At 40.4% G+C, this 12477-nt stretch overlaps 1 protein-coding gene across 1 annotated transcript in view; it reads left to right on the top strand.

The window, feature by feature from the left end:
* Window positions 1–12477, top strand: part of IPO7 (importin 7) — a 61482-nt gene that overhangs the window by 16501 nt on the left and 32504 nt on the right. The window contains exons 2-4 of the mRNA XM_012456690.3: window positions 2835–2916; window positions 7201–7354; window positions 10528–10686. Of these exons, the coding sequence (XP_012312113.1) occupies window positions 2835–2916; window positions 7201–7354; window positions 10528–10686 (395 nt within the window). The remainder of the gene's footprint in view (window positions 1–2834; window positions 2917–7200; window positions 7355–10527; window positions 10687–12477) is intronic.

Raw genomic sequence — 12477 nt, 5'->3', positions numbered from 1 at the left:
TGCTCTTCTAGCTATTTGAAAATATACAATACATTGTTGTTCATTATAGTTACTCTACAGTGCTGTAGAACACCAGAACTTACTCCTACTATCTAGCTGTAATTTTGTGTCTGTTAAATATATTTCTTTCTTGTCAAAAGAACCTAAAGGCTTGTAGCTAGGGAAGTGGGATTGTGTTGAGAGAGGTTTTAAAAATGAGGCAAGGATGGCCAGGTGTGGTGCCCTTTGCCTGTAATCCCAGTACTTTGGGAGGCCAAGGCAGGCCAATCACCTGAAGTCAGGAGTTCGAGACCAGCCTGGCCAACATGGTGAAAGACCGACTCTACTAAAAATACAAAAAAAGTTAGCCGAGTGTGATGGCAGATGCCTGTAATCCCAGCTACTTGGGAGGCTGAGGCAGGAGAATCTCTTGAACCCAGGAGGCGGAGTTTACAATGAGCCTAGATTGCGACATTGTACTCCAGCCTGGGGGACAAAAGTGAGACTCCTCCTCAAGAAAAAAAAATGGCAGGTACAAGATATCTTCATGTAGGGCCTTAGAAGGTGCAGTAGAAAGCTTGTTAAAAGGTTTGCTTAAATGAGATTGATTTATAATTTTAAAAGATCTTTGGCTGCTAAATGGAGAATGATTGGGGGCACAAATAGTTAAATTAAGAGGGATGATAGTCAATTGAACTAGGTTGGTGTTCATGGGAATGGAGAAAGTAGATGCATTTTTAAAAAGGATTCTGGATTTAGAATTGACAGGACTTGATATATAAAACTGTGTTGAAGAAAGTGGTGAGAATTACTGTGAAGATTGTGATGAGAGGTTGGGAGAAGTGTACAGGGAAATAGAGTAATAACTTTGAGGGGAAAATGATGCTTTGTAAAGATAATGATTGGATGAGATCAGCTGGGGAGAAGAAAGATGGCCTATGACCAAGTCCTGGTGAATTCTAGCATTTATAGATTAAACAGGATGAGAAATCAGTAATAGAGCCTGAGAAGGAGACAGACTAGAAAGAAACGGTATGCAGAATGGCATAGGTGGAAGGGTTTTTAAATAAAGTGATAGTGGTTTGCAGCGTTTACATCTAGAGTTGTGGAAAGGGTCAATACCTCCCTTTCATCCACCTAAATCCTTCTGATCAGGTCTTCTGTGTTAGGAGATCCTCCTTTTGATTCTTCCATACTGCTCTCTACTTCTTCCATTACACACTTGTCCCTTGGAATCTATGAGGGGTTGTTGGTTCCAGGACCCCCACGGATAGCAAAATTCATGGATGCTGAAGTTCCTTATATAATATGGTATAGTATTTGCTTAACCTGTGCACATCCCCCTGAACACTTTAAATCATTTCTAGATTTTTAATACTCAGTACAATGTAAATGCTATGTAAATAGTTGCTGTACTTGTATTGTTTAAGTATTTATCTTGTATTTCTTGACAACACTGTAAGTTGCCATGAAATCGTAGAGCCTGGTTGTCGTATTCAACTGTGTAGTGTCAGCTCCTGCCATGATGTCTTGTACCACAAACACCTAAATAAATAATTTTTGGAATGATTGAAAGAATAAAGTTTCACTCTAGATGCTAATGTGAATTTTTTTTTCTTTCTTTTTTTGTTTGAGACAGAGTCTTGCTTTGTCACCAGTCTGGAGTGCAGTGGCGGGATCTCGGCTCACTGCAACCTCCGCCTCCTGGGTTCAAGTGATCCTGCCTCAGCCTCCCAAGTAGCTGGGACTACAGGCGCTCACCACCATGCCCAGCTAATTTTTGTATTTTTAGTAGACGGATTTTCACCATGTTGGGCAGGATGGTCTCGATTTCTTGATCTCGTGATCCACTCGCCTCAGCCTCCCAAAGTGCTGGGATTACAGGCGTGAACCTCTGCGCCCAGACTAATTTTTGTATTTTTAGTAGAGATGAGGTTTCACTATTTTGGCCAGGCTGGTCTCGAACTCCTGACCTCAAGTGATCCAGCCACCTCAGCCTCTCAAAGTGCTGTAATTTCAGACGTGCGCCACTGCAGCGAGCCTTTGTGTTTTCTTTTTTTTTTTTTCCTCTTGAAACAGAGTCTTACTGTAGCACATAGGCTAGATGGAGTACAGTGGCCTGGTCTCTGCTCAATGCAACCTCTGTCTCCAGGGTTCAAGCCATTCTCATACCTCAGCCTCCCGTGTAGTTCGGATTACAGGCATGTGCCGCCACAACTGGCTAATTTTTGTATTTTTAGTAGAGATGGGGTTTTACCATGTTGGCCAGGCTGGTCTCAAACTTCTAGACTCAAGTGATCTGCCTGCCTCAGGCTCCCAAAATGCTGGAATTACAGGGGTGAGCCACTGCACCCAGCCGGAAAATTCTCTATAAGAATGTGTTTGCAGATTGGGGAAAAGTCTGTAAGAAGATACTAAAATAGCCAGGCAGGTGGCTTACAAAAAAATACCTGGAAGTGGTGGTGCGCCCCTGTAATCCCAGCTACTCGGGAGGCTGAGGCAGGAGAATCGCTTAAACCCTGGAGGTGGAGGTTGCAGTTAGCTGAGATTGCACCACTACACTCCAGCCTGGGCGACAGAGCTAGACTCCATCTCAAAACAGAAGAAAAAATGCTAGTTGGGATAAATGGGTAGTGCAGTAGTATACAGGCAAATGCAAACATCCAAAAATTTTAGAATTTAAGTCATATTCCTTAAACTTCAGCATAAGGGAGCAGTGAGAAAAACGGCTGGAACCAGTTATGAAGAGCCTTTTGTGTGAGCCAAGCAGTGGAAATGTATCGAAGCCCCTTTGATCTGTTATCTTAAAGTATATTTATTTGCAGAAATTTAAAATATACTTTTTTTGTTTGTAGGCACACAAGTCTCTGAATTTTGTCTCAACACTGCTCCAGATTACTATGTCAGAACAGCTGGATTTACCTGTGAGACAGGCAGGCAAGTTTCCTAAATTATTTTGAGTGTATGCAATCTATTGTTTGAAAGGTTCATGATCAAATAGCATAATTGTCTTAGGATGGCCCTTTGGTGATTCTCCCCCAACCCCAGGTAATTTGTTTACTTTCAGTGTTTACAGCTTACATCAGGTACCTTGATATATGGTGGCAGAATTTAAAAGAATAATTTGTTATTTAGTTGAATTAAAAGAGAAGCTTGTTCTATGTATTTTTAGAGTCCTTCCCTGATGGGTGATTCTAAGACTCAAACATGTTTGTTTATATAGTCATCTCTTACACCTTTTTGCTTTTGTCATTGTTTTTTAACAGTTTAAAAAGTATTATACTGTTTTTAGTTCCTGTTCAACATATTGAGCCACTTCCCTCAGTATCAGATAGACTGAAAATGTGGCATGCTACTTTTCTGAAAATTATATTAGTCTGCAAAAAATAATGGCATTTACATTTTTAAATTTCTTTTTTACATTTTTTTTTTTTTTTTTCTGAGACAGAGTCTCACTTTGTTGTCCAGGCTGGAGTGTAGTGGTGTGATCTCGGCTCACTGCAACCTCTGCCTCCTGGGTTCAAGTGATTCTTTTGCTGTTGCCTTCCAAGTAGCTGGGATTACAGCTAGGCAGCTAGGTAGCTGGGCACCACACCCAGCCTCTTAATTTCTTCTTAATTTATTTGCAGATATAATGTGTTATGGGAAATACAAAGTACCAGTAATTTCATCATTCTAGAATAACAGATTACATTTTTGTGTTATTTCTTGCTTTGCTTTTCCCCTGTACCTATTTTGTTAAAAATTTTGTTTTCCTCACTTCACTTAATGTTGTATAGTAAGCATTTCCCTTTTCTTTACATAGTTTTGGTCTTCAGATTCATATTTTAATGGCTAAATAATTTGTCATAATATGCCATATGCAGTAAACTGTTTCAATTTTTAGAAACAGAATTTAGTTTCAGGTCTGTTTAGTTAACAGTGTATTTATTTTCAGTGCCTAAAATGTTGCCTAGTACACTATAGGTACTCAGGAATAAATGAATTTAAATTGTTTATCACTTTAAATAAATTAAATAACCTGGACTCTACTAAGCAGATATGGTTTTTTTGTTGTTGTTTTGTTTTTGAGACAAACTGGCTCTATTGCCCAGGCGATAATGCAGTAGCACCTTCTCGACTCACTGCAACCTCTGCCTCCCTGACTTAAGCCATCCTCCCACTTCAGCCTTCTGTGTAGCTGGGACTATGGCACACACCACCATGCCCCACTAATGATTGTATTTTTTGTTTTTTGTTTTCAGATGGAGTCTCGCTCCATTGCCCAGGCTGGAGTGCAATGGCGCGATCTCAGCTCACCGCAACCTCCGCATCCTGGGTTCGGGCAATTCTCCTATCTCAGCTTCCTGAGTAGCTGGGATTACAGGCACGCGCCACCATGCCCAGCTAATTTTTTGTGTTTTTAGTAGAGACGGGGTTTCACCATGTTGACCAGGATGGTCTCGATCTCTTGACCTTGTGATCCACCCGCCTCGGCCTCCCAAAGTGCTGGGATTACAGGCGTGAGCCACCGCGCCCGACCCTTTCCCTCCCTTTTCTGCCTTTCTTCCCTCCCTCTGCCTCCCTCCCTTCCCCTGTTCCTTCCTTCCCTTCTTTTTTTCCCACAGGATCTTGATCCTTGCCCAGGCTGGTGTGCAGTGACACAGTTATAGCTTACTGAATCTTTAACTCCTGGGATCAAGTAATCTTTCTGCTTTAGCCTCCGAAGTATCTGGGGCTACAGGAATGTGTCACCACACTCACCTAATTATTTTATTTAGTAGAGATAGAGTCTCAGTGTGTTGCTGAGGCTGGTCTTTTTTTTTTCTTTCTTTTTTTTTTTTTCTGTAGGGATGGCATCTCACTGTGTTGCTCAGGCTGGTTTCGGCTTCCAAAGTATTGAGATTACAGGCTTAGCCACCACTCCTAGCCTCCAGGCTGGTCTTGAATTCCTGGCCTCAAGTGATCCTCTTGCCTCAGGCTCTCGAAGTGCAGGGATCAAAGACATCAGCCACTGTGCCTGGTCTTGTTTCTTTTTTATATATATTCAAGTCTCAGTTATCTTTTACTAGTGAAGTTTACATTTTCCCATTTTTAGATAAGAATCTGCCTTTAAATCCAAATTTTTACCTAAGAACTTAAGTGTTTGGCATTTAGGAATGATATTAACAAATTCTAGAGACTTGGTTATGTGTATTAGAAAAATTAATTCCACTAGGAAATTGTTTTAGTATGCACAGAATTGGAAGCAGTTAAACTATGGAATTGGTCAAAAAATTTAAAATATCATTAATTTAAAAATTATATCCTGTAATCCCAGCACTTTGGGAGGCAGAGGTTTGTGGATCATTTGAAGTCAGGAGTTCAAGACCAGCCTGGCCAACATGGTGAAACCCTGCCTCTACTAAAAATACAAAAAAAGCTGGGCACGGTGGCTCACGCCTGTAATCCCAGCACTTTGGGAGGCTGAAGCGGGTGGATCACAAGGTCAAGAGATCGAGACCATCTTGGTTAACATGGTGAAACCTCGTCTCTACTGAAAATACAAAAAATTAGCTGGGCATGGTGGCGCGTGCCTGTAATCCCAGCTACTCAGGAGGCTGAGATAGGAGAATTGCCTGAACCCAGGAGTCAGAGGTTGCGGTGAGCCGAGATCGCGCCACTGCACTCCAGCCTGAGTAAGAAGAGCGAAACTCCGTCTGAAAAAAAAAAAAATACAAAAATACAAAAAAATTAGTTGGACATGGTGGCAGACACTTGTAATCCCAGCTACTCAGGAGGCTGAGGCAGGAGAATTGCTTGAGCCTTGGAGGTGGAAGTTGCTGTGAGCCAAGATTGTGCCATTGCATTGCAGTATGGGCAATAGAGTGAGACCTGGTCTCCAAACAAAAAAAAAAAAAAGAAAGAAAGAAAGAAAAAGAAAAATTATGTCTGTGGAATAATTGAATGAGATTCTGTAGTGCATGGCATATGGTGGTTTCATCTGCTAGATTTTGAATGATTAGTTCATTCTATCTTTGTAGTAGAGCTCAAACATTCTGGCTAGAGTAGACTGAATCATGAGATCCTTACAGTGCAGTTCCAAGGACTGTTTTGTTGGGGCAAAAAAATGTTTAAAATTACAAATCACATAAGCATATATCTTATTCCTTTACTTAGAATGGAAATATTCAGAGCCTGCATCCAGAGACATTGGGACTGTTATGTGGTCTTAATGTTGGTCTCTGTTCTGTTTTGGAGATAAAGAACCAAAATTCTGCAGAAGTATTAACCTGGATTTTGTTGGTCCTATATGCTGAGTCAACATTCTTTATTGTAGGTGTAGTTTGTCTTAAAACCTTGTTGAGGGGTATTTTAATAATACAGCCTTAATCCATTTGAAATACTGTAAGATGGAATATTTAATTCCTAAATTAAAGCAAACTAGAGTTACTTATTCTTGTTCAAATAAGTACAGGACTCAAGATAAGAATTGATAATTAGAGAAGATCCAGTGTTTTGCAGAATTTAGGAATTAATTAATTTTGGACAGTTTCCCTTTACAGTACATCTTACATATTTGTGATTCTCTTCTCTCCCTGTCTGAAAATGCTGCCTAAAAGGCATTGCTAGCAACCTAGATTTTGCCACTTCATCAGTTTGTTAACTTTTGTCAAATAGCAATATGCAAAGGTAGCAGTATGATAACTGACAGAAAAATAGTAATCTGTAATTTGTGAACATAGTAAATTCTTCCATAACATAATTTGAATTTGAAGTGGTATGGTATTGAAATACTTAAATTTATAGATTTAAGAACCTTTATATGCTATTATTTTCCTGTGATAAGAATTGGTTTTTTATGACTTCTGTGTGATTAGTTGTAGAAGCTATGTTGGGATGTTTATGGGGGTTTTGTCTTTAGAGACTTCATTTAGAAAACTGATTTGATTTAACTCTTCTATGGAGAAAACAAGGTAAAAAGTATCGTGAATAAACAGTTAAAAAAAAGAAGCAGTTTTCTCTGGGGTTGTTTGCAGAGTTTTCTCACGATATGTGATTAGTAATAACTTTGTGTGTCGTTACTGTAACTGAGTGTTCAATCTGTGTGTTATCAACTTTAAAAATAATTGTAACATTTTGTTTAGAAAAGCATAGCTTTACAAACTGGTCTGAAAGAAATGCTTAGGATATGGACACTTATGGGATTTTCACAGTACTTTCACAATAAACATTTTTTTGTCAAACTGATCTGTATTTTAGGTGTTATCTATTTGAAAAATATGATAACACAGTATTGGCCTGATCGAGAAACAACACCAGGGGATATATCCCCTTATACTATTCCAGAAGAAGATCGCCACTGTATTCGAGAAAATATTGTAGAAGCCATTATCCATTCTCCTGAGCTCATCAGGTAGGTATTTTTTAAAATTTACCCATTCTGCAGTTATGTATCTTTCCTGTGTTTTGTTTTCTTGCGAGGGGGGTTTTGGGGATCTTTTTCAGAATATATAGGCCTATTATTTTTGTAGCAGAAAACTTACCCAACAAATGCTATTATAGGAGAATGCCTTTGTAATCTTTTTTTTTTTTCCTTTTTTTTTAATTGCATTTTAGGTTTTGGGGTACATGTGAAAAACATGCAAGGTTGTTGCATAGGTGCATACGTGGCAGTATGATTTGCTGCCTCCCTCCCCTTCACCTATATCTGGCATTTCTCCCCATGCTATCCCTCCCCAACTCCCCACCCCCCCGCTGTCCCCCGCTCCCCCGCAACAGACCCCCGTGTATAGTGCTCCCCTCCCTGTGTCCATGTGTTCTCCTTGTTCAACACCCACCTATGAGTGAGAACATGTGGTGTTTGATTTTGTGTTCTTGTGTCAGTTTGCTGAGAATGATGTTTTCCAGGTTCATCCATGTCCCTACGAAGGATGTGAACTCCTCGTTTTTAATGGCTGCATAATATTCCATGGTGTATATGTGCCACATTTTTCCTGTCCAGTCTATCTTTTTTTTTTTTTGAGATTCAGTCTTGCTCTGTCGGCCAGGCTGGAGTGCAGTGGCACAGTCTTGGTTCACTGCAACCTCCACTTCCCAAGTTCAAAAGATTCTCCTGCCTCAGCCTCCTGAGTAGCTGGAATTACAGGCGTGCACTACCACGCCTAGCTAATTTTTGTGTTTTTAGTGTTTTTTTTCTGTTTTTGTTTTTTTCTGAGACAGAGTCTCACTCTGTTGCTCAGGCTAGAGTATAATGGCAATATCTCAGCTCACTGCAACCTCTGCTTCCCGGGATCAAGCAGTTCTCCTGCCTCAGCCTCCCGAGTAGCTGGGATTACAGGCATGTACCACCATACCTGCCTATTTATTTTCAGTAGAGATGAGGTATTACCATATTGTCCACACTGCTCTGGAACTCCTAACCTCAAGTGATCCACCTGACTCAGCCTCCCAAATTATCTGGGATTACAGGCTTGAGCCCCAACACCTGGCCATTTCGTAATTTTAGTAAAGACAGGGTTTTGCCATGTTGGCTAGGCTGGTTTTGAACTTTGGACCTCAAGTGATCTGCCCACCTGGCGTGGCCTGTTATTTATTTTCTTACTACAGTTGGATTTTACATTGATAAAACAAAATATATAAAACTTGTGGGCTGGGTGTGGTGGCTCACGCATGTAATCCCAGCACTTTGTGAGGCCCAGGCGGGTGGATTACCTGAGGGTGGGAGTTCAAGACCAGCCTGGCCAACAGGGTGAAATCCTGTCTCTACTACAAATATAAAAATTAGCTGAGTGTGATGGTGAGTACTTATAATCTCAGCTAATCGGGAGGCTGAGGCATGAGAATCATTTGAATTCGTGAGACAGAGGTTGCAGTGAGCTAAGATCGTACCACTGCACTCCAGCCCAGGCAACAGAACAAGACTCCATCTCAAAAACAACAGACAAAACTTGTGAAAATAGGCCCAGTACAGTGGCCCATGCCTGTAATCCCAGCACCTTGGGAGGCAGAGGTGAACAGATCACTGGAAGTCAGGAGTTCGAGACCAGCCTGGCCAACATGGTGAAACTTGGTCTCTACTAAAAAAACAAAAATTAGCCAGGTGTGTTGGCGCACACCTGTAGTCCCAGCTACTTGGGAGGCTGAGGCATAAGAATTGCTTGAACCTGGGAGGAAGAGGTTATAGTGAGCCAAGATTGCGCCACTGCTTTCTAGACTGTGCAACAGAGTAAGACTCTGTCTCAAAAAAACACTTGTGAAAACAGTCCAGGCTCAGTGGCTCATGCCTGTAATCCCAGCACTTTTGGAAAGTGGGAAGATTGCTTGAGCTCAGGAGTTTAAGACTAGCTTGGGCTACATAGCAAGATCTCAAACTCCTCCCCCCAACCCCTCCCCCCCCCAAAATTAGCAAAGTGTAGTGACACATGCATGTATTCCCAGTGCTTTGGGGAGCTAAGGCAGGAGGATTGCTAGAGCCCAGGAGTTGGGGGCTACTGTGAGCTATGATGGTGCCACTGCACTTCAGCCTGGGCAAAAGAGTGAGACCTGTCTTTAACAATAACAACAAAAAAAATTTGTGAAACATACTGTGATGAGATGAAAGGTGATGAAGAAGACTGTAGAATGCCGTCATATACTTTATAGTGTTGATATTTGAAAACTTTTATTTTTATAGGATTTTGCAGAATTTTTTTTTCTTTTTGAGATGGAGTCTCACTCTGTCATCCAGGCTGGAGTGCAGTGGCACGATCTCGGCTCACTGCAATCTCTGCCTCCCAGGTTCAAGCGATTCTCATGCCTCAGCCTCCTGAGTAGCTGAGATTACAGGCACCTGCCACCACACCTGGCTAATTTTTGTATTTTTAATAGAGATGGGGTATCACCATGTTGGCTAGGCTGTTCTTGAACCCCTGACCTCAGGTGATCTACCTGCCTTGGCCTCCCAGAGTGCTGGGATTACAGGTGCCTGCCACTGTGCCCCACCAGGATTTTGCAGAATTTTAAATGAGTACAATGGATTTTTTTTTTTTTTTTTGAGATGGAGTCTTGCTCTGTCACCAGGCTGGAGTGCAGTGGCACAATCTCAGCTCACTGCACCCTCCACCTCCCGGGTTCAGACGATTCTCCAGCCTCAGCTTCCTGAGTTGCTGGGACTACAAGTATGCACCACCACACCCAGCTAATTTTTGTATTTTTTGTAGAGATGGTGTTTCACCATGTTGGCCATGATGGTCTTGATCTCTTGACCTCGTGATCCGCCCACCTTGACGTCCCAAAGTACTGGGATTACAGGCATTAGCCACCGTGCCTGGCCTAATTGATATTCTTAAATGAAACTTGTTTATTGATGATAGTAATAAAAAGTAAAAACACTTACATTTGTAACATTTCTTGGGTTTCTTTCAAATCAGTAGGAACACATTGTTTTTGCTCAGTGACTTATTCTGAATTGTATGTTTTCTATGTACATCTAAAATCACATGGGTTATTTGAAATTAGATTTTGTCTAAACAGCTATTTTCTTTCTATGAGTCAGCAAAATCTTATCTAGGTAGGATTTTATCCTCAGTGTTTATTTTTGGCTTTCAGGGTACAGCTTACTACATGCATTCATCACATCATCAAACATGATTATCCAAGCCGCTGGACTGCCATTGTGGACAAAATTGGCTTTTATCTTCAGTCCGATAACAGTGCTTGTTGGCTAGGAATTCTTCTTTGCCTTTATCAGCTTGTGAAAAATTATGAGTAAGTGTTTCTTTCAATTCCTATAGATCTTTGGAAGTAGGAAAAGTTGGGAAAATTTAAGCTAATTTGAACATGTAAAAGTATATCGGGCATAGATACCAAAATTAGTGAATTATATGGCAATTTCAATTTATTCTTTTATTTTTGAAGTAGTATTCTAACTACAGTTTCTTTTCTTGATTCTACTAAAAAACTTGCTGTTTTCTTAATCATTGCCTCTTTACCTATTTAAAAACTAAGTTATATCTGAGGCAGGGCTCCTCAGTATGTGCTGACAAAAGTCCTTCAGATAAGTTTTTCTAAAATGCGAAGGTGGTCAGAATACATTGAGCATTAGAGCTCCTTATTACTTGTGGCTTTTCTTCTGTGAATTTTTATCTTAACTTGGGTTCTTGATTAACTTCCAGAACCTCACTCTGATTCTTTAAGAAGAGTTCATTGGAATTTCATGTGATCTTTTTTAATGAGTGTGTTTTGGGAGATTTACACTCACCTATTTCATTGTTGGCATATTTAAGCAAATCATAGTTCATATAGGTGATTAGTATTAGGAAAAAAGATTTTAGGCCAAGTGATTATTTTAGATCTGGCTTTAGGGATCAGGAAAAAAAGATCTAACCTGGAAAGTTGAGGTACAGCACTGAGAGTAGTAAGCTACATGTTGAAGGAGTTTTTTAAGTCTGTGGTGAAAGTAATAAAATTGATAGGCACATGAAAAGTTTGATGTGGAGTTATTATGAGGAAGGCATAAAGAAGACTTTTATACCTTGATGGTGACTTTATAGCCAGTCCTAACAGCTACACAGATGCCATTGTGAGCCCTCTAATTCTGGGACTTGTAGTTAGCCTCCAAAACCCTCTTTGTGTCCCATCTCAAAGGGGCTGATGAACTGCTGCTTTTGTTCTCTGAGCCAGATAGAAACATACCATTTACAGCATTGGTACTGGTGTTTTCTTGTGTTCCCACCAGCTACCCATCTTCCTCCTAAGGAATGTTCCAGCTGTTGCTCCAACCTCTGTCAGAGTGCCAGTTTTTGTAGTTCTGGTAAGTGAGTGACTGAAATTAGAGAGAATAAAAACAATAAGCTGTCAGTATCATTGAGGAGGTTCAAGTCCCTCCAGTCCCATAATCTTAGTAGGAGTGAATATGACAGGGATTTTTAAATGGGAGATACAGGAGGCTGCTACATCATTGGAATTCAGTTCATTTTCACCCAGTGTTTCGTTGTGAAGCACAAGGTGTTCACAAGGGATCTGTGTGGACTGAAGCAGTTCTAAGAAAATTCATGGATAAATTGGAATTTGTGGTGGTCTTCAGGAGCATAGATCCTCAGGAAATGCTTATCAGTTGAAGAAACACAAAGAACATTTTAAGAGGAAGGCATGTGACACCATATGGAGTGGTATGAACAAAGAAAGAGATGGAAATGTGAGACCCTGTTATTGGGTAATGAGGAGATTACTTAATGTATTGATAATTTCCAGTGAGAGGTTGGGGATAATTTTGGACTGGTAAGTTGGGACCACGTTAAAGAGGGTTTTGAGTACAGAATGGGAAATTTGGTTGTAATCTTTTAGAAACTAAGAACCACTGAATTTTTTTTTAGCAGAACAGTGATAAGACTAGTATTTAAGGATTTTCTGTGAGTATGGTTCTCCAGTTTGACACATCACAGCCTTGTGGTAGTAGAATTTTATTAGTGTCATATTTTTATGCTTTCAGGTCTTACAGGGATTAAGTTTGGTACCATAATTACTTTTATACTCATTATCTTAGCTTAACAACTATTA

This window comes from Aotus nancymaae, unplaced genomic scaffold (assembly GCF_030222135.1).
Source record: "Aotus nancymaae isolate 86718 unplaced genomic scaffold, 86718_ANA_hifiasm-v0.15.2.pri h1tg000059l, whole genome shotgun sequence".
In the NCBI taxonomy this organism is placed as follows: Eukaryota; Metazoa; Chordata; class Mammalia; order Primates; family Aotidae; genus Aotus; species Aotus nancymaae.
Note: the sequence above shows the minus strand (reverse complement) of the source record. Positions and strands in the feature narration are given on the sequence as shown.